This window comes from Lissotriton vulgaris, chromosome 8 (assembly GCF_964263255.1).
Source record: "Lissotriton vulgaris chromosome 8, aLisVul1.2, whole genome shotgun sequence".
NCBI lineage: Eukaryota > Metazoa > Chordata > Amphibia > Caudata > Salamandridae > Lissotriton > Lissotriton vulgaris.
This window is the reverse complement of record NC_141696.1, coordinates 360886295-360909294: the sequence shown is the minus strand read 5'-3', so window position 1 is coordinate 360909294 and position 23000 is coordinate 360886295. Positions and strand designations below refer to the sequence as shown.

Here is a 23000-nt window from a genome sequence, read left to right as displayed (position 1 = left end):
TCAAAAGTTTTTGCAGTTCCCCTGGAAAGGGCGTTGGTTTCGTTACGAGGTGCTTCCTTTCGGACTGTCCTCGGCCCCTTGGGTGTTCACCAAACTGATCAGGCCGGTGGTCTCCCGCCTCCGGGAGATGGGAGTTCGGTTGATTGTCTATCTAGACGATATGCTGATCCTGGCACAGGACCGGTCCCTCCTTCTCACGCATTTGGAGTGGACGACGTCCTTATTGCAGAATCTGGGATTCGTGATCAACACCAAGAAATCGGTGCGGATACCGGATCGACAGATGGAATTCCTAGGCTTCCTGATAGACTCGGTCCCGGCCCAGCTTCTCCTTCCTCTGCCGAAGATCAGGTCGATCAAGAGAGAGATCACAGCTACCCTGGCCAAAGAGAAGATTTCTTTGAGGGTTTTGGCACGGATTGTGGGCCTTCTGGCCTCGTTGATTCAGGCCATTTTTCCCGGACCTTTGCATTACAGAGCCCTGCAGAGGCTCAAGATCTTCTACCTACAGAGAAACTTTCACTACGATCATTTGATCCCTCTCTCCTCCGAGTCCAGGGAGGAGCTTCAGTGGTGGCTGGACCACATGTCGGCCTGGAACGGCCGAGCTATTTTCGGCACAGCCCCGGATGTGGTGGTGGAATCCGACGCCAGCCAGTGGGGCTGGGGCGCTCGCTGCGGCGAGTTTGCCACAGGAGGACGTTGGTCTGCAGACAAACTATCACTTCATATCAATTGTCTAGAGCTGCTGGCAGGGTCCTTTGCCATCAGATCTATCTCGCCGCTGAAGAGCAATTGTTGTATCCTCCTTCGGATGGACAATGTCTCCGCGGTGCGATACATCAATCGATTGGGCGGGACGAAGTCCCGGATGCTGGTGCACATTGCGAAGGAATTCTGGCACTTCTGCCTGGATCGCAAGATCTCCGTGGTGGCGGAATACCTTCCCGGGAAACTCAATCAAGTAGCGGATTGGCATTCCCGATTTCTCCGGGACTCCAGCGATTGGAGACTCCATCCATCGCTGTTTTCCCAGATCATGTCAGTACGAGGCCCATGTCGGATAGACATGTTTGCCTCGCGCCTCAATGCCCACCTTCCTCTGTTTTACAGTTGGAGACCGGACCCGATGGCACTGGGGACGGATACGTTCCTTCATCATTGGGGACAGCAAAGGAATTATGCGTTTCCACCGTTTGCACTGATCCCGAGAGTAGCGGCATTGCTGCGCCGACAGGAGGCGACGGTGGTGCTAGTAACGCCTTATTGGTCGACTCAGTCGTGGTTTCCCACACTGTTGGAGTTGTCAATAGACCTCCCCTTCCGGCTCCCAGTCTTCCCAACGCTTCTGCAGGACCCAGTGGGAACGTGCCACCCCCTGGTCCTGCAGAACCAGCTGTCATTGATGGTATGGACGCTCTCCGGAGACATGAACGCATTGCAGGCCTTTCGCGAGAGGCTTCCAGCTTTATGCAGCAAGCGTGGGCTCCTTCCACCCGAAAACGATACTCTGCTTCGTGGAAGAAGTGGGTGGGTTGGTGCCTTTCAAAACAGGTGGATCCCGTGGGATCAAATATAACAGAGATACTGAACTTTTTGTCAGAGTGTGCGACTTCTGGCCTGGCCTACAGGTCGGTTAACAACTTCAGATCTGCTATTTCTGCTGGTCACGATCAATAAGATGGTAAACCTGTGGGGATGCATCCCTTGGTATGTAAGTTACTTAAAGGTGTGAGTGTGGCCAACCCTCCTCGGCCCAGGTATTCCACCATGTGGGATGTTAATAAGGTTCTGAATTTGTTGGAATCCTGGCCCGATAATGGTGATTTGTCTCTGAAACAACGTTCTGCCAAGCTTACTATGCTATTGTGCCTTATTTCATGTCGGAGGGTTTCAGATGTCAGGGCTTTGGACCTGGCTGGGAGAATGTTTTCACCCCAAGGTGTATCTTTTATCATTACTAGACGTACTAAGACCATGTCCCGTTCAGTTGATTATCCTGCCTTTCCTCATAACGGCAGGCTGTGTGTTCTTCAGTGTCTTAAATGTTATGAGGAGCGTACTAGTGTACACAGGGCAGATCCTCTGGGACAGTTATTGATATCCATTCAAAAACCGTTCAAGCCAGTCGCTGCTGCTACTCTAGCCAGATGGGTCAGGTGGATCATGTCGGAGGCCGGCATTGATGTTTCTGCTTATGGGGCACACTCTGCGAGGGGGGCGATGGCTTCTAAGGCTTATTTATTGGGTTCCCGCTTAGAGGACATTCTGAAGGCAGCTGACTGGTCCTCAGACTCAATGTTTAAGGTGTTTTATTACAAACCGATTCCTCATGTTTCTGATGCTGTGATTGACGAGCTTTAATGTGAGCTTTGAACCAGCATAATCAGAAGCCTCCGGTCCTGCCATAGAATACAAAATTTTCTAGCTATCGCGACAAGAATTTTTGATTCTATTAAGGACACGGAGGCGAGGATTATCCCACCCGTTGGGACTGTTATGCAACTGTTGTTGTTTACGTGGTTTTACCTAACTGTTTTGCCCACCCTTACAACGATCTAGGTTGTGGTGGAAACTTTTCTCAAACTTCCCTTTTTCTATTCTAGGAAACGACTCCAACAAGAGTTGAAGACCGCCTGTGCTTTTGGCTACCGCTCCTTCCGGATGGAGGTTTTCCTTTTCGATTCAAGATTTTTCCGTTGGGGCTTCTGATGGATCTGTTTTCCGTTGCAGTATTAAACTTTTCAGTGTGATGAGACTGTTACTGACTGTTCGCGCAAAGAAAGAGGAGGCCGGAGTAGTGTCTCCAGGATTTATAGACTTGATACCTTTGTGATTGGTTGTTGTAAGAGAGGCGTGGTTCAAAGCCTCATGAGAAATGTTATTTTTTACATGTGTACTTTCATTTTCATTGGCTGCTGTTGTTGCAGTAAAGAAATGAGAAAGCATAATCCTCGCCTCCGTGTCCTTAATAGAATCTAAAATTCTTGTCGCGATAGCTAGAAAATTTTGTATTCACACTAGTAATCCTTATCTCAGTCCTGGTAGAATGGCAAAGAGCAGACAGACACTCAGTCACTTGCGGGTCCATAGACCAAGCTGCGACAGGCAGAACAATTTTACCTTGCCCAGTGAGTCCTGGTGTAGAGGTGACTTTGCTGTCCTTAATGCTGAATGGGACCCGCAGGAGTTGTCAAAAACAACACTTGACAAAACAATACTTGCAAGCTGTGTTCAGAGGAGCCTCTTGAAGGTGAAGCTTGGAGGTGCCCCTGGACCAGGAATCACCAGGCAGAACAGCTCTGCCGTCTCCGGTGCATAGGTGCACCTGGCTATCCGTGGTGCTGAACGTGACGGTGGTGGCCGACCTTACCAGGAGTGTCAACTAAGCCTTCTTTGGGATGCATGAACTCAACAACTGCACCACAGAAGTGGAGGGGGAACGAGGAAGAAGGTTCCCTCCCCGTTTGGCGTAGAGTGAAGCAGTTAGTAGTCAGTTTGACCACCAACAAGCTTTAGCCCCGGCAAAGGTCACGGCTATGTCAATATTCTTCCAGAGGTCCTGGGAATGCTGGAGAGAGATGAGACTAGTTGAGGTTCAGGACTACGATTCCCAGAAGGCACTTAGCCAGTTACTTTAATGGCTGTTCCACAACGGAGACCGGTGGTCGGTCCATCTTTCGAATGTGGAAGTGTGATTTGTGCCTGCTGACTGAAGGAGACTACTACCTCTAGCCCTAGGAAGTCCTGGTGAGGTCTTTGGCTCGCAGAGAGTTTCACCTTCCTTTTGGAACAGGTCTCTGCTCCTCGACGAGTCACAGTCCGGCAAGTGGAGGGGGCTGCCATAGGTGCAGTACTTCGCAGCTCCTCTTTGTGGAGTCCTGCTTTGTGCTGACACGGCTTCTTCACCCACTTCTTTTTCAGAGCAGAGCAGGAGTTCTGTGTGTTAGAGGTGCCCCTTAAATCCTGGATTTAGGCGGTGTTTGATGGAGTGGTGGCTAGTAGCCAATAGTCTACCAGTCCTGTGGCCAATCTGCCCCAGAGGTGACCACATTCGGGGGGGGGGGGGGGGAGTTCAAACTACCCAGAAGCCACTGTTCTTGGGACTTTTCAAGATGGCACAAGCCATCCTCGGCTGTCAAGACCCACTAGCCCACCCTAGAGCTGTGGCTAGTCTTTAATTGGGGGTGGAGGGTAGTACGGGTCCTGAAAACTTAATTTCCCGTCTGCTCGCATCCTTCCCGCCCAGGCCTTAGTCACACTTCCTCTGTTTGTTATAGCACTCACCAGCAGCAGATCAGACTACTGTTTGTGAGGCAAATGGCTCAGATAGCCCACCAAGGCACACAGGAACTCGGTACTGCGGTGGGCAACGTCTGAGGATGCCACCTGGGTGCACGGCAGCTCACCCTCAATAAGAGTCACGTATGGGGTGGAAAAGCACAGGGATATCAAGCACGGCTAATTTCGGTGGTACCATCGTAGAGCTGGCTGTCTCGGTTTTGTCAGGTAGCCAGTCCCCTTTTACGCTATGGACTTAGAGTAAACTTGAATGGCAATGTTACTGTAGAGGTATATATGTCTGTACATATATGACATCACCATTAAGATAATGCACCCTGCCTCCTGGGCTTTAGGAGGACTACACATACCTTAAGGCAGAAAAGTTACTCTGTTGTACTCGAGCAGAGAAGCCGCTCATGCAAGCTGCGGTAGCAGCTTTGCAGACTTCACTTTACGTTTGACCCTTTTAACACCCTTGCCCTGGGTACCACTAGCACCATATACTAGGGACTTTAATGGGGCTTGAAGTATCTTGCCAATTGGGTGTACCAATTCACATTACATTTTGAGGGAAGGAGCACTGGCACTGGGGCCTGGTGTACCACAGCACCCAGAGCAAAAAGTGGAGAGTGACCATCCAAAAAGGGAACTTTCCTACACAAGTGTAAGTCTTTTCCTGACTGATGTAAATAAATGAACAAGTTACTTACCTTTGGTAACACCTTATCTGATAGAGACAATAGCTAGCCTTCGATTCCTTACCTTTGAATTTTCGCAAGGCATCGAAACTGGATCCGGAGGATTTTTTGTGATCTGGTAGGTGGAGTTGGTCTGCTCCACGTGGCATCGTAATCATGTCTGCGTCATCTATATAGGCGCCACCTTAGCGTGCTGACGTCATTTACTTTTCAGGACTTTCCACGTCAGAAGCGCGGTGTCATGAAGTGCACGGACACTGAGGTTTCCAAAATAAGGCCCTGAAAGCGATTATGCCTGACCCTAGAAATCTGCCTGCAGAAAGGGGTGGTTCGGAAAGCAATCTGCAGCTAGATATGGTCTCGACCAGATCAGGTGTTACCGAAAGTAAACAACTTGTTTATGTGATATAGATATCTAGCCGCAGATAACTTACCTTTGATAGGTACTCAAGCACTACCATCCCTGCCCATCTCTGCGGACCAGACTGTCCAGGCAGTAATGCTTGGTAGATGTGACAGGGACGACCACATTGCTGCCTGACAGATGTCCAAGACTGGAACTCCACAGGCTAACGCAGTGGTCGCAGCCTTACCTCTGGTGCCTTTGTACCAATACAGCCCACGAAGAGTTGTTAGTCCACCCGGAACTCTCGTGTGCAGTGTAAGGTAGAATGACAACGCTCTTTTCGGCTCAAAATGGAGATGTTCCTTTGCCGCATCAGTCAACTCATGAGAAGTGGGTGTGTGCTTCAACTTCTTGTGTTTTTTGTGCCTCTTACCGGAGTATCCAGACAATTTTGAGTGGGACGAAGAGGACTTCGGACTCCTGTAATGGTCCCGAGACATTCCTCTCGGGTGCGACCATGACTTTTACATATTTGCATGCCGGGCTGCTAGCACCTTGAGGGACTGCTCCCTCAAATCCTACAGCACCATGGCATGAGAGTCTAAGCATGTCGTCGAGTTGTGGTTGCAATCTAGAGACCACAGACCCATGAGGTGCGGGTCAATTATTGACATCGCATGATGACAGTTGCCACAAAGTTTAAAACCGGTCTTGCTCAATGACATCCTCAACACACCAGAAGGAGAATAGCTCGAAAAAGCTTGACAAAACATCACAAAAATCCAGTCAAAAAATGAGTGAGGGGGTAGCACTTCTCTTGGATCAGCGGAAAGAAAAGAACTGAGCGACCAGTGGTGGCGCCTAGATAGGGGACACAGACAGCATTTCCGGTGCCATCAATGCCACACGGAGCGGACCGACGACACCTACCAACATGCAGGGGTACTGCTCTCAAAACAAATCTCCGAATTCAATATGATGCCTGTAGAAATTCAAAGATAAGGAATCTGTGGCTAGACAGTACCCCTCAGGTACTGGTTAGGTTCAGCGCCGGGACGCTCCGTTGCTGGGGCAGCTGTTTGCGCTTAACAAATAAATAACATAACATAACATAACAGATGTCTCTATCAGATAGTTGGTTACAGATGAAAATACAATGTAACAAGAGAAACAATGATAGATTTATTTTAAAGGTAAATTACCCAAATGAAATACTCCAAAAGCTGTACCACAAGTGGCTTACATCTTAATAACAGTACACACTGCAGTACGGGTTACTAGGAAGACACTTTCAAAATAGAGGTTTAATATCACAGTAAAGCATGGGCTACAGAGCTGAATCTATGAGCCTCAATCCCACCATATTAGCTGATAAGGGAAAGAAGACTTACAATTATAAGACTTTAGGGGACCTGCTATTTAACTGTTGAACTTCAATATAGAGTTATTAAAGCTGCCAGAGCGGCGGACTACAGAGCAGGAGGCTCGTGGTTCGATCCCTGGGGCCAGCTCAGCATTATGTGGCTCACAGCAATAGTTCACTTAATCTCCCCTATGGCCCCCAGCACCCGAATACCCTCAGGTGTGATGAGCTGCGTTTTACAAATTTGGAATTGTTAATTATTATTATGCATTTCAAAGCTTAGCACAGGTCATTCTCCTTTTAGCTAAGACATTTTGTAGAGGTACAAATAGCGATATCAAGTGATGTTTCACTAGGAGAAAAAGGAATTACGATAAGACAGTCTTAAGTTAAAAGAAAGAAAAGATGAGGGTTAAATCAGATTTGCTTGATACTTAAAAGTTCAAAAATATGACAAAATAAAGTTCTGGCCATCAAAAAAAAAGCCCCACTAATCAAAAATTTTAAAAAGAGTTGGAAATAAATGCAGAATGGTACTGCACAACTTTTCTAGTCTCTGGTGATCCAATGTAAACAGAAACACAGGCTCATCGACTATTTTCACCATATATATCCACAATGTTAAAGGCATACTAAACTGTGTGGAAACACTATGACTCCAATTAGTTTTAATGAACTAGGGGACCCATTAGGAATGCAGTGCTTGTTACACCAGCTAAATGATTTGAATCAAAAAAGCAATATCTTCCAATGACCCCAGTAGTTTTTCAACTAACCTACTGAACCTGGACGTGGGCTTCTGGGTGATTTTACTCCCATTCTGTTGGCTATCAAATGTATGACCATGCCTCAACCTTGGAAGAGTAGTATTCTTCAAACAATTCAAAACGTTCTACATGCAACCCTACCAATTAATTAGATATTGCACTGCTGAAATGTGTTCTTCAGCTAAAAGATGCAATGAGGATCTGCAATACCACTGTTCATACAGTTCACTGTCTGAACAGCAGAATATTTACTCTTTACTTTTGTAGGTGAAAGTACGGCATGCGTTCAATTGCTAGGTTCACCCAAATCATGAAAGAAATACTGTTGAAAATAGCATCAAACTGTTGCAGGACGTCTCTTATAACAAATTGTGTTGTAGGTTAAACTGTGGTAAATGGCCATAGAAAATTGGTAATTATAATTAACAGCTATGCATGTATGAAAAAAATCACAGCAGATATTTCTAGGTGATGTAATAACAAAAGTAAGTATGAGCAAGTTTTATTTTTGCTAGATTAAGGCTATTAACTTGCATCTGGAGTTTATAGTTATAATATTTATGTCCCTGCTACACTGTGGTGTATCTTTTACGTGGAGTGAGAACTGTGTTCAACATTTTTAATTTTGTACTTAAAGGGCCAGGACTTAGAAATTCAACTGCAAAATGAAAAAGTACAATTGGTACTGTAAATAAAGAGGTTTACTTTTCTATGGGAAGTTTCTGTCATCTTCTGTTAAGGCTGTTACTGCAGAATACTGAACCATGTGCCTTATTCTGCCAATGAAAGTGGAATAAAACACTTTTCTGAGTGCAAAATATAAATCTACCTACATTTGTAAGCATAACATTTTTATGGCAGGCTTTTATGTCTTCACCTGAAACTGATATATGGAGGGGTGTTCAAGAACTACTCAACAAAGAGAGCACAGCAGATCTGATGATGCAATTTTCAAGGTGCCTATTGTCTTGCTTTATGGTTTAATGTGCTAATTGACATATAGTAGCTAGTGTCAAGGAGGGACACTGTTCAAGTTCAAAACATAGGTTAAAGATCCAAGCAGTGTTTGTCTTCAAGAAGGGTGGAGAAGCTAATGTAGTAGCGAGTTAGTACCCACTGGGACATCCCATAATCCAAACTTTAAATAACATGGTAGAGGCCCATTATTTTCTAGTGGAGTGAGAACCCATTAGACTGGAGGGGCCCAATGGACATTAACTCTTCACCAGTTTTAACTGGCAACGGTACCAAACGTTCACACACCAATCGTACCTTTAACAGACACCACAACTTTAAACATAAAATATATTGCCAGGATCTTGGGGGGGCTACAAAATGAGTCAGATTTGTTCAGGAATTAAGGCGGCCACAACCATGCCCCTCTGGGGCTAACAAAGGGCAGAAGGGGAGACCCTATGGATGCAGGGCATGGATAGTGCAGATCCTCCATAATTATGAAGTGCCCTGACCATGTTGGTTTGTCTGAAATACAGTTGCAGCTTCTGCTGTGAATCTTCTCATAGCCTGGAATGAATGGGCAGTAGGTTGAGGGTTTATCTAGAGAATCCCTTCGCTTCGAAGGTCAGTAGAGGCTACCTTTCCTGAAGAACAGCACAGTAAAATGCTGGGTTACTCCTGTGAATTGCAGATTATCCAGTTCAATGGAGGTTAATCGCTGGACAGGCCATACAATACAGACTGAGCAAGGCAGTATCAACATCCCACAATCTCAGCCAAAAGAACCATCAGCAAGCAGTCAAGTAGAACAACCATAGAATCCTGTAGAAAGTCCCCTTTAAAGTGTGCATACTATGGGCATTACAACATGCATGGGATGGTGAAATATGCAAACAAAGTTGCAGAGTTAGCATTATTTTTTGCCTAAAGCAGAACAGCCACTGAATGGAAAATACCAAATACACTACTGATAATAACATGGAGCTCTGATGTAATTAGGAGGACATCAGCATAAATACACCACCCTAATTAGCCAGACATTTTGAAAATCTCTTATATTTCGTACTCCGGCCTCTTTTTTGAATTTCCAATACAAAGAATGTGATTTCTTTATGCAAAGAACATAGAACTTTAGTTCCTTTTTTTTTATACTCTGGATCGATTTATATTTTTGTGCATATATCCATCATGCCTTTTCCAGACAAGGAGTACTTTGTGTTACATGCTATTACTTCATCTCATTGCGCGGAAACATAAATCAGAGCAAAAAGGAGAGTCATAGGGAATAGAATTAATTAAAGGGGGATTTGCAGGAACTCACCTTTCCATGTCAGTCTTCCTTGGTAATCTGAAACAAAAAGCCACAATGAATGTTATCAACAGTTGGTCTACTTTCACAGATGTGTAAAACTGCATTAAACCATTTTACCTCCGTTTTTTTCATACTCAAAGAGCCATGATGAATTACTATACATGTGTGGATAGAAGAATTTGTCAAGACTACATTGTGTTTGCAAGTACATCAGATCACATTTGTTGCTTCAGCTTTTTGCACTTAACAAGGGCGAAGGTTGGTCTTGTGAAAATGGCGATCCTCCCTAAATTGCCTTATCTCCTCCTGCATATACCACTGCCTTTTTTTTAAGGTCCTTAGATGCCACATGATCAGACTAGTATGGGCAGACAGGCAGCCCAGGATTGGACGGGAGACTATCAAATTGCTGTTTCACCATGGTGGATTTAACTTTAAGCTATATAATCTGTGTGCACAGGCACACTATTCAATATTTTGGTGCAAGCCCCCGCCTTCCTACTGCATTTAGCTATTGAAGTTGATAGTATGGCTCCTGTCTCGCCCACTCTTTCCTGGGGAGTCCATTGGCTACAGCCCAGAAATATGCATCAACAGCTGAGTGCATTATCAGGGCATGCAATAGATTCAAGCACTGGATAAGTGATTTGGTATACTGCAAAGAGCAGCTGGAACTCCACGTGCAACTGCTTCCGGAGATATCTCAATATAGCGACATCGGGATGGGGATATATATACAGCTTTATGTCGTAGATCCTGATGTCTATACATCGGCACCCACTAGATGGGATATGTGAACTGCAAACTCAGGCACTATCTCTGAAACTGTAACACTGACTCAAGCTTGGAAACAGTGCTGTCTCGAGGGGAGAGTGACAACACTCCCATCTCCCTGCTGCCCAGTTTGGCTGCTCGGAGTCTACAATCTGCCTTTTCATATGCATGTTTCCTTCTTGTTGGACTAAAATAGATACAATGACACTCGGCTTCTCTTTAAAACTCACTCTGCCGTAATATGGATGTTAAATTGCCATCTTCCAATTTATATGTGCCTGATGAGTGACTGTCCTGAATAACGTGCATCTGGTTTGTATACTGTATGAGGGGGGGGGGGGGGGGGGGGGGGGGGGTGGCGGGGGGTCTGATGGAATGTACTAATCAAAATGTTAATAAATAAAAAGTTTAAAAACAAGGGAAAGGGGTGGGGAGGGGGGCTACAGAAATGTCAGCACTAGAACTTTATCACTAAAATAACTTATTAATGGAAAAACAATGAGTTACTTTTCCAGGGTCAAAATCAGCTCAAATGATAAAAATGCAAATAGCGAACATAAAACTAAAATGTAATGCTGAACTCGCAGGTACTTGCCTAAGAGTAATAAGAAAATATATTAATGGAAACAGGCTGATATTTAAGTTGGAACTGTTGTTTACCCTAGTATACTATCAGGGCAATAAAATAGAAAATCAGCCAATTTTCATTACTTCACCTAGAAACAAAGCATAATCATAAATTGCATCTCTCTTAAACATAACCCAGAAGCAATTTCATAACCAACCTAAAGTATAATTTTGTAACGTTAGGAGATGTTAAAACAAACTACAGGGCAATAAAAACAACACGGAGCAAGCACATATGTGGGAAGCATGGGGGCACAGGGATGAAGCACTGTAAAACATAGCCCATCACAGAAAGCTTCCAGAAAATCCATGGCTCTAAATAGAGTGGGTGGTCATGATTTTTTTTTGGGGCGGGGGGGCGGGGGGGTGTAACAATCTTTCTCCACGTTGTTCTGCAAGCTAGCACACCTGAAAGTTTCCTATGGATGAAAACCATTAGGCAACTGCTTGATCATAACTTCCACTTGGAATTCTTGAAGTCTGGAAAAAACCTGCCTTGAGACCTAACAATGCAGCTTGTTAAGCATAGACCTTTGGCTGTGGGCAAGTATCCATTTGAGTATGATTGCTTATCTTTACAGACTCTTTTGTCATTTTCCCTTGATTCTCAGTTGTAGGCGGTTTCCACTCACTTCACCTACTTCTCCCCCACATTCCGCAATTTCTCCAGCTGCCCTCTCACACTGTCACCTCATTAACACAGAAGACGAGTCTACAGGTGTCTTCCACGTTTAGTCAACAACAAAAGAAAATCTTTCCTGTATGCGTTTAAAGTCTCTCACATAGCTCAGGAGAAATGTTTGTCTACTTCTTACAAAAATGCTTAAGACTGGCGAGGTTTGAGAGCATTTGTTTCTGCACGTCTCTCTAGATCCTGCCACAACATCTAAATAGGATTGGGGTTTTCTTTTCCAGCGATTAAGATGTAAATTTACTATTGAGTTTTGTATCATTGTCCTGGTGCATGATCCACTTTTGGCTCAGCTCTAGCATCCGCCCACCGAAATTGTGGGCAGGTGATATCTTGCGGTCATCTAGAATATTCCAGTATAGGAAATAATTCACTGTTAACTCAATGATTGTAAGCTATCTAAGTTTTAAAAGGTAGAAAACATGCACATATCACCTTTTGACCATTATAGTGGGCAGCTGGAATAGCTTCTTATTTTGCCAAACACACTATTGTGCACTACAGCCAAATAACTTCACTTTGGTTTCTTATATAGGACATGGATTCATACATCTTATGGTGCATTCATGTTTGGTATTGGAAATGTACGCCATGCAGCGATTTTCTTTATCAGATAGGAGGGGTTTTTACATGACTATCGTTTACAAAAGCCATTTTGTATGATTTTCAATAATGGTAGAATCATGACTTCTTAACATATTGGACTAGGCCTTTCGATCACTTAATGCAGCTTTGGAGTTCTAGGACATCTGTGGGAGCATCACATGGTCTTATCTTGGGTCGGATTTACAAGAATACCCATTCTAGGAAGATTGGCACATGGTCAATTTATAAGTTAATCTTTCACACTGAAAAATATGTTCTTCATATTTTTGGGAAATGGCTTCATAATAATTTCTAAAAGGACTCAGAGCAACAATTCTTTCTCTTTAACTGGACAAGTATACCAATAGCCCTGCAGCATGAAACCTTTGGCTGCCAATTATTGTGCGCAATATGATTGTGAGAAAAAGTGTCTTCTTCTTAGGCAAGATATGTATCTGTTTATTTGAGATGTTAAAATTGTATATATATGGTCCAGTAATATAAAGCCTTAAGTAATAATAATAATAATAATACTGGATTTTATACAGCGCGAACAGCTACCTCACGGGGAGGTGTCCCGGCGCTAGTAGAACACAGATGTCCTGGGGCAAAGATAGGAGAACTAGCGTGGCTGGGTGAAGAGCCAGGTCTTAAGCATCTTCTTAAAGCAGGGTTCGGATGGGGCCTGCTGGATTGCTTGTGGTAAGGAGTTCAACAGAGCGGAGACGTTTGCTGAAAAGGTACGACCGCCTAGGCGGGCCTTTTTTGCTCGCGGGACGACCAATTGGACACGGTCATTAGACCGTAGTGCGCGGCTTTGGGAGTATCTTGGAAGGCGTTTTTTTAGGTAAGGTGGGCAGGAGCCATGCAAAGATCTGAACGCAAGCGTCAGAGCTTTGAATTTTATACGGTTGGCCACTGGGAGCCAGTGCAGGGTTCGAAGATGCGGAGAGACTGACTGCTTGAAAGGAATTCGCAGTAGCAGTCTCGCAGCCGCATTTTGAACTACCTGCAGTTTGTGTGTCAGGTATTTTGGAAGGCCCAGGTATAGACCATTGGCATAGTCCAGCCGTGAGGTGACAGTTGCATGGACTACCATTTTCCTGCAGCTCTCCGGTAGAAGTCTAAGAATTTTTCGGAGGTTTCTTAGCTTACTCAAGCAGCAACCGGCCACTTGTTGGATATGGGAAGTAAAGGACATTTTATCATCCCATCTCACTCCAAGGTTTTTTGCCGAGTGACTGGGCGAGGGGGGGGGGCCCCATCTCCAAAGGCCACCAAAGATCTGGGGCGGGGGCGGGACCCTTGCCGAAGAAGATGACTTCGGTTTTATTGGCATTTAGTTTTAATTTATTAGTATTCATCCAGTGAGCAATGTCCTGGAGACAGCCTTTAAAGTTTGAGAAAGAGTCCTGCGTCATCTCAGAGTATGGAAATACCAACTGGGTGTCGTCGGCATATGAGATTGCCTTGACACCCCAGTTGGCAATTAGCGTAAAGAGGGGGGCCAGGTAGATGTTGAACAAGAGAGGGCTGAGGGCCGAGCCCTGCGGGACTCCACAGCTGAGGGTTTTGGGTGTGGAAGAAATCGTCCCAAGTGCCACCTTCTGCGTTCTCTGAGATAGGTAGGAGTTTATCCACCCCAACTCTTTGTCTTGAATGCCTATCTCTGCCAGCCGGCTGAGTAATCTGGCGTGGTCCACCGTATCGAAGGCGGCCGACAGATCCAGGAGTACCAGCATAGCTGAATTTCCTGCATCCATCGACCACCTCACTGACTCTGCAACCTCTATGAGCGCTGTTTCTGTGCTAAAGCCGGGCCGAAAGCCAGATTGAGTTTCATGTAGAATGTTGCTGGTTTCCACAAATTTACTCAGTTGGCGTTGTATAACTTTTTCCAGCATTTTTCCCGGGGCGGCTAGGAGGGATATTGGGCGGAGATTCGGGAGGTCATCTGGGTCCCCATTTGGTTTTTTCTTTAGGGGAAGGAGAGTAGCATGCTTCCAGACGTCTGGGAAAATTCCTGACGTGATGGAAGAGTTCCAAATACATTGAAGTGTGGGAGCTACCGAGTCCGCTATGGCATTCCATAGTTTAGCTGGACAGGGGTCGTCAGGTGAGCCGGATTTGCAGCGGCTGAGTTCCTGCCTCACCTCATTCAGGGGGATATGCATGAACTGGGTGAGGGTTTCTCCTGGCTCGCCATTGTTCGCTGTGTCCTGCTTCACAGTATTTATTACTGGGTAATAAGTAAATAAATAAGTAAGTAATATAAGTAATATAAGTAAATAAGTAATAAATAAGTAAAGGGGGTACTCTAAGGAAATATATGGCAGCTTGTAACTTTAAATATATGTGCCTATGTATGTGTTCCTTGATTAAATGCAAATAAAACGCAGAACAGTAAAAGCAAAAGGTTCTCAATATAAAAATAACCGCAAATAATATCTGCAATTTGAAAAAAGGGGACAAAGTTACAAGCAGTTTTTTGCTAAACTATCAGGCAATTTTAAAAGACATTTTTAAAGACCATTTCTCTATGGCATCAATTAATAAAACATGCTAAAACATGCCAGAATTTAACATTATTTAATAATGGAGATTCAGTGTGAAACCATTAAGGACAACAGTCAAGAAAATGTATAAATAAAAATATTGTGGGCCCTATTCTCAAAGAAAGTCATAAAAGTGTAACAGTAGTGCCAGGACCTTGCATGGATGCAGATTTAGAACCTTCAAGAACTCACAGGGTGAAAGAATTAGGACTGGAAAGAATCCTCCTAAGAAACGTTATGAATTTCCTGTTTGCAAGCTCTGTGTTATTGCTTGCCCCCTCCCACCCTCCTGTTCTGGAAGAAAAAAAAAAACATTGGCAAAATCAATGTGTCGCCAATGGAAGAGCTATTGGCTTTGCCAATTTTTTGTTTAGGCATGGTTTACGGCAGTGTGCTGCATTTGCCATTTTACACTTGGTAACTCACATGTTGACCTCGATCCATGCAATGCTCTGATCTTCCATTTTGTTGCATCGCACTTCAATTTTGAGCTGCCTTGACCTGGAGTTACACTTCAGCAGTAACATAAACATGTTATTCACGTAAACCAGTACAAGCAGGTGCGAGGCATCTCGTGAGGATGCCTCGTGAGGTTATGTTGTAACTTCAGAGTGTTTTCATGCATTCCATACTTCTCGCTAGGACAGAGGGAGGATGGCCGTGCCAGTCTTCAAGGCCTGAGATTGGGAAAGGAATGTCTTTTGCCTCGACACCGCCTAAACAGAATCTGGCCAGGTCTGTCTGGGTGGGTCTGATGCAGAGATGGGGGCCAGCACTTGTGAATAGATGGGCTAGAGCGCCTGCTAGAGGCTTCTCGAACAGGTTGATTTAAGCTATAAAAAGCGGTGTCTGTGGGGTGGAGCTCAGGAACTCAGTCTTGGAGTGGACGCACTCGCGGGACAACTTTGGTGCCCGAAGAGATTACTCACTGAGCCCCGGTCTGCAGGGTTCCCGACTTGGTGTTCAGTGCTTGGCCCAGGGATGTTGAAGTCTCCGGTGCTGCAAATGAATCTGGTGAGGTGCTTTGTACATTAACTGTTTATATACCTGTATGCACAGTTTCATATTTATGTATATAGTGTGGTGTATTCATTGTTTATTGCCTTTCACTCGGTGCCTAAGACTATTAGTTTCAGTGACTTATTGCCTTTGCCTACAATATTAATAAAGCTCATTTTTACCTCCAGTGGAGTGTTGGAGTTTCTCTGTGAGTAAGTGGTGTGCGTAAATTCAGATTACGCAAGTGGGCAAAGCAATACATTTTGGCGTAGTCGGCAGGATTCGTAAATTACGCGGGGAGAAACATGTTTAAAACGGCAAAAAGTGGTTTTAGTTCTTTGGCACAGAGTGAAATCCCTTTAGCCCCCATGCAAAATCCTGGATGGGAGGCGACGCCGTACTCCGCGCTGGCGCGTGAGTATGCTAAAAGCTCAGGATTAAGTGAGCTGGTTTGACTGTCTGGGCGAAGCAACGCCAGAAGATGTTTTACATGGTTTACAGAAGGTTTCGGTGGAGAAAGGAAAGGAATTATACACAGTGGGTCGCAGAGGTTGGGCTCTCTTACACGCCTACCGTCAAGTTTTTGACAAATGTTTAACTCTGCAGCGAGAACAGTTGAGCTTAGAAAAACTTATTGAAGCCAAGAATCTTTCTACGATGCTTTCCTGTCAGAATAAGTTACTACAGGATAAGTTAGAAACATATAAGACGATAGCAGAGCGGGCTGCAGTCCATGTTGCTGAATACAGATATAAGAAGAGGAGAGGCCGAGTGAGTAAACGGAAGGTTCATTTAGCGATTGCCAAAGCAGGCTTAGATTTTGACCCATCAACTTGGGACTCCAACATCTGGGAATCGTCAGAATTCTCCTCAGAAGGAGAGCTGCCCTTGCAAGAGGAGGGAAGAGACGAGCAAGGAAAAAATGCTAAGAGAATGGAAGCACAGCCCATTCTAAGACGTAGACTTCAGATTGCTCCAGGGAACCCAGATGGAGTCATGTTAAATAGTTTGGAGGATTTTACACAGCAAGAGATAAGTGATCTTTTAGCGAGGTTTAGACAGAAGCCTGGTGAGACGCTATTAGCTTGGATGGTGCGCCTTTATGATCACGGCGCTTCCGGGGTCATGTTAGATGAGGGGGATGCTGCCAAATTTGGTACTCTCAGTACTGATCCCACTGTGCAGGGATACTTTCGGACTTTCCATGGTGATGATCAAACGACTCTGTTGCAGTTAGCTTCCTGGGGTGTGGCCATAGGTACCCCACAGAATCAGATTGGCCTGGGAATCAAAAACCATGGTTCACTTTAAGAGATGCATCACAAAGAATTAAGGAGGAGGGGATGAAGTTAGCTGTTCTGGTAGGTGAGGCGCATAATTTGATGTGTCAGTTGATGACTGTGTCAATGCGGAACAAAATCATTCGTTTGGCGCCCCCTGCATACAAAGCAGTGATAATGACTTTGTTAATTAATCAAACTGACAACACCATAGGGGAAGTAGTCGAGGCAGTCCATGAGCTGGAAGAGCTTGGGGAATGGGCTAAGCCAGACAGAGCTTCACGCTCAGAGTCCCGTACTGATAACAACCGAGTGACCAGACGCGATATGTTTCTGGCGCTGTTAAAGGATGGGGTGTCAAGAAGTGAGATTGATGGTATTGAGACCAAAAGCATGTGGGAGATGTACCGTAAGCGAGGACTGGATAGGAAGGAGGGGAGTAGGCATGTGAATAGAAAAGATAAGAAATTGAGTCGCAGGGAATCAGAGCCTGAGAAGCCTGAAAAAGCAGGTCAAGAGAGAGAGAGAGAGAGAGAGAGGGGATCTCAGGTGAGAGTGAAAAGAGAAAGGTTGGGTCTGAGAATGCACAGATTCAGATGGGGACCGGGATGAGGAGGAGTTGTTCCCGGAGGGCTACCAAACATTGTATTCAGATCTGCGCCGGGATCGGCGCCGGGCATATGCATAGCTGTGCAGGCAAAAATTAGATTAGGAAATTGGCCAAGCTCCGGTACAGGGATGGGCTCGCAAGGATAATAGACCACATGTGAGGGTTGAGATCTATTGGAAAAATAGAAATGTTCAGGAGGTGCGGGCTTTGGTAGACACTGGAGCGGAGGCCACATTGATACATGGCAATCCACGGAGATTTAGAGGACAAGTTTTTACTATCACAGGTTTGGGAGGACAGGAAACACCAGCAGTGCAAACAGTAATTCAAATGAAAATTGGCAGACTTCCCAAGAGAGCATACACGGTTTTGATTGTGCCTATTCCTGAGTACATTATTGGCATTGACATTCTGAAAGGTATGACCCTATACACTTAGATGACGGATGCTATCAGTTTGGGTCAAAGCAGTACTTCTCAGTGGCTGCTGTGAGGGTAGGGCGCTTGAAGATTCCCCCAGTGAAGGTGCCCCAAGCAACAAAAGTGGTTCACATAAAGCAGTACAGGATCCCAGGGGGGACATGATGAGATTACCGCAACTATTCGGGACTTGGTGGAGGCGGGGGTGGTGAGACCAATTACCACGGCGTGGAATAATCCTGTGTGGCCCTTGCGCAAACCTGACGGAAGCTGGCGCATGACAGTTGATTACCACGAGCTTAATAAGCATACGCCGCCGTTGACAGCCACGGTCCCAGACACCATCACTTTGATTGAGAAAATTCAGAAACACAATGGGACATGGTATGCGGCCCTTGATATTGCCAATGCTTTTTTCACAATTCCAATTTCCCATGAGTGCCAGGAACAATTTGCGTTCTCCTGGGGTGGTAGGCAGTACTCGTTTCAATCTCTTCCTATGGGGTATTTACATAGTCCCACGATCTGTCACCGGCTGGTGGCAGAGCATTTGGACGAGGTGTCAGTCATTTCTGGAGTTCAACTTTGTCATTACATTGATGATGTGTTGATTCAAGGAGAGACCCAAGAACAGGTGCAGGCTCAACTAGACAGAGTGGTAGAGCACTTGCAAAGCAAAGGGTGGGTGATTAACCCCGACAAGGTGCAGGGACCCTCTCCGAGTGTGAACTTTTTAGGCATTCAGTGGCATCAGGGACACAGGGAAGTGCTGCCACAAGTTAGGCAAAAGATCAAAGAGTTTGCAGTGCCAAAAAATAGGAAGGAAGCGCAGCGTTTCATTGGATTGTTTGGTTTTTGGAGGCAGCACATTCCCCATTTGAGTCAGATTTTGGCCCCTCTGTACAAGGTTACACGGAAGAAGCATGAGTTTGAGTGGGGGGAGGCACAGCAAAAGGAATTTGAGTCAGCGAAAGAGGCTATACAGCGTGCATTGGATTTATGGCCCATACGAGAGGGAAGCATTGATTTAAATGTAACTGTCCAGGATCAATATGCAACCTGGAGCCTGTGGCAAAAGCAGGGGAGACAGAAAGTGCCCCTAGGGTTTTGGACAAAGAAATTACCTGATGCGGGAGAGCGGTATACTCCTTTTGAGAAGCAGTTGTTGGCATGTTATTGGGCTCTGGTGAATACCGAGCAGTTGACCCTAGGGCACAATGTGTTTTTGAGACCTGAGATACCTATCATGCAATGGGTGATGAGCTCACCCAAGACACACAGGATTGGGCATGCACAGGAGGCTAGCGTCATAAAATGGAAGTGGTACATACAAGACAGGGCACAAGTTGGTCCCAAGGGGACCGCAGTGCTGCATGAGCAAGTGGCGCAGACTCCCATAGCAGATGCAGAAATGTTGCAAGATGTACCTAAAGTGCAAGAGTCCCCGGTGAAATGGGGTGGGCCTTTTTCAGAGTTGTCCGCGGAGGACAAAAAGCATGTGTGGTTTACAGATGGCTCAGCCAGATATGTGGGGACCAAGAGACATTGGAAGGCAGTGTCATATAATCCAGTGACCAAAAAGTTGTCGTCAACTACTGGAGAGGGAAGAAGTAGTCAGTTTGCAGAATTGTATGCGGTTTACCAGGCATTAAAGCAAGAGCTCCCTGGTACATGTCACATTTACACTGATTCATGGTCTACCGCCAATGGGTTAGCCACCTGGCTTCCCACATGGCATGCTCACAATTGGATGATTCACAACAGGGAGGTCTGGGGAAATGAGTTGTGGCAGGAAATTTGGGAACTGTTGTCCCAGAGTACAGTTACAGTGTATCATGTTGATGCTCATTGCCCGACTGACTCACTAGAGCGTTGGTGCAATTCCTTTGCAGACCAAGAAGCGAAGATTCACGAAGCTGAGGTGGAGACGCAGGATTCTGACTTGGTGGGCATGGCTAAATGGGCACACCAGAAAAGTGGACATTTGGGCGAGCGAGCCACTAGCAGGTGGGCTGAAAGTAGAGGGATGTATATTCCCCTAGCTTTAATTAAGACTGCAATCATTCACTGTCCTGTTTGTCAGCATACTCAGCACAGACCAGTCCCACAGGTAGTGAGAGGCCAGTTAGGCAGAGGGAAGTTACCAGGGCAGATATGGCAAATTGATTTCATCGGGCCGATGCCAATGAGCAGAGGATGTAAATATTCCTGCACGGTGGTGGATACCTATTCTGGTTATCTCATCGCCTTTCCATGCAAGAGAGCAACCCAGTCTAGCACTCTGAAAACGTTGAATTTGTTGATCTTATACTACGGAAATCCATTGCAGGTCCAAAGTGACAACGGGTCACACTTTAAGGGAAAGATGGTGCAAGATTTTTGTGTACAACATAACATTGAGTGGATCTATCACATACCCTATTACCCACAGGCAGCAGGTTTGATTGAGAGAATGAATAGTTTGCTGAAAGAGCAGTTGAAAAAGTTGTCTGATGGGTCATTGAAGGGGCGGAGGGATTACTTGTCTGAGGCATTGCAGATTTTAAACAACCGACCACTTGCTGATGCAGAGACTTCTTTGATGCGCATGTTGACCCCAGCTTTGCAGATTAAGCCCCATGTGGCCACAAACACGATTCTGTATTGGGAGACAGCTCCCGGAGCTTTAGCTCCATATCATGCTACACCAGAAGCTGCCGGTCTTCATTTACATGCTTTGAAACTCCATCGATTGCAACCACGAGACATTACCTTGATTGAGACAGGAATTGGAGTTCAAATTCCCCCAGAGCATTTCGGGCTCATCACCCCTCGATCTGGGCTTGCCCTTAAAGGCATCCAGGTTTTGGGAGGGATGGTTGATGCAGATTACCAGGGGGAGATCAAAGTTATCCTATTGAACAGTGGAAACAATGATCTGATTGTGCAACCTGGTGACCGTGTTGCCCAAATGGTCATCATGCCGGTGTATGGAGGCAATGTCATGAAGGGGACGGCCCCAGCCCTTCTAACTGTGCGAGGAAAGGGCGGGTTCGGATCTACTGACAAGAACCCAGGGGCAAAGTTGTGGGTGGAGTCCCCAAACAAACCTCCTGAACCTGCAGAATTGATCGCTAAGGGCAGGGATAACATCCTAGTCATCATGAAACCCGGACAGGAAAAGTGGGAAAATGTACCAGCTGAAAAATGTTATTTGCGAGAGTGATTATACCAGTTTGTTTTCTGTTTCTAGATCACAATATGGCTTGCCGCTACGATGCTTGTGTGGTGTGGTCGGTGTTTGGGCGTGTCCGGAGGGGTCCAGGAGGGCCCGGGGATGCCGAAGGGAATCAACCGCCCAAGTCGGATGACAACATTGTTGCAGCAACCGGATAACATCTGCACCTACTTGGCCGGGAATGTGCTGAACACTTCTCACTTCTGTATGAGAAATCTTCAGAGTACAGCTGATATGATATCAACGTGTCTTGTTGCCGTATCTACCCCTGCACAGGTGCTTCTGCACATTTTCAACCAAACTAACTTTGATGGGGTAGTGGAGGAAAGTGATGTTCAAACACATCTGAGTCTTTAGGAGTACTGTCGCTTTTGGCCCAGAGGTTACAGATAGCCTCTGGAGGAACATGACAAGTATTGTTACCTACAATATCTCTACTGACTGAAGACGTTTGCTATCAATTAACTTGTGACCCTACCAAGATTGGCAAGCGTGGCCAATTAAAACTAGAGAAAAGCAAACAATTGACCCCTGATCAACAAACATTATGTCAGTCACGACATGACAGTTTTTGTAGTAATGTTACCAATTATATGGTTTGTAATCACACAGTATTAGCCGCTAGCCAGGTTAACCATGTGAAATTACCTAAAGGATGGTTGTTCTTGTGTGGTAATATTTCATACACTTACATACCAGCTAACATAACTGGAGGACCTTGTGCCTTATCACGATTAAGTCTTATGCTTTTTCCCATGCATTCTGTTACACGTACTCGCTCTTCTAGAGCCGCTATTCAATTACCTGAGGATTGTGACTCCGATATTGATTTGCTTTCTAGAACAGAATATACTAGTTTGGCCCTTTCCATTGTGGGAGTGCCAGGACTGTCCATTTATAATGCCAGAACAATTGCTAAGCTTGCCTGTTTAATTGTAAAGAATCTCAATCACACTTCTGCCGCTTTAGCTGAATTATTATTAGATGTTCAAGGAACAAGAAAAGCTGTTTTGCAAAATAGGGCAGCTGTGGACTATTTGCTGCTAAAACATAACCACGGTTGCGAGGACTTTGATGGGCTATGTTGTTTTAATTTATCTGACCATTCTACGTCTATCCATGCACATATTAATGCTTTGAAAGATTTAGTGAAAGGGGTTACCCAAGACGTTGACCAAGGATGGTGGGATTGGTTGTTTGGGTGGCTGCCTAATTTTGGACAGCTTTGGTATATCTTGGGTGTTATTATAGTCATTATTTGTGTTTTATCTCATTATGTTGTTGCATTCAATGCATTCCTAATCTTTTCTCCCTTTTTCGTCCCAGATCCATGGTATTTAGACCAATGGGGTATGATGGGTAAATCGAAGGTCAAGGGGTGGAATGTGCTGCATTTGCCATTTTACACGTGCTAAATCACATGTTGACCTCGATTCCATGCAATGCTCTGATCTTCCATTTTGTTGCATCGCACTTCCATTTTGAGCTGCCTTGACCTGGAGTTACACTTCAGCAG

General features: G+C 45.3%; 1 protein-coding gene and 1 pseudogene across 3 annotated transcripts in view; one reads left to right on the top strand and one right to left on the bottom strand.

Moving 5' to 3' along the window:
• The window catches only part of MED14 (mediator complex subunit 14), a 1095522-nt gene that overhangs the window by 1047984 nt on the left and 24538 nt on the right, over window positions 1-23000 (bottom strand). For all 3 annotated transcript variants that reach the window (XM_086934128.1, XM_086934129.1, XM_086934130.1), the window contains exon 2: window positions 9737-9763. In XM_086934128.1, coding sequence (XP_086790254.1) covers window positions 9737-9763 — 27 coding nt within the window. The remainder of the gene's footprint in view (window positions 1-9736; window positions 9764-23000) is intronic.
• LOC147697044 (uncharacterized) lies at window positions 21584-22899 on the top strand (annotated as a pseudogene).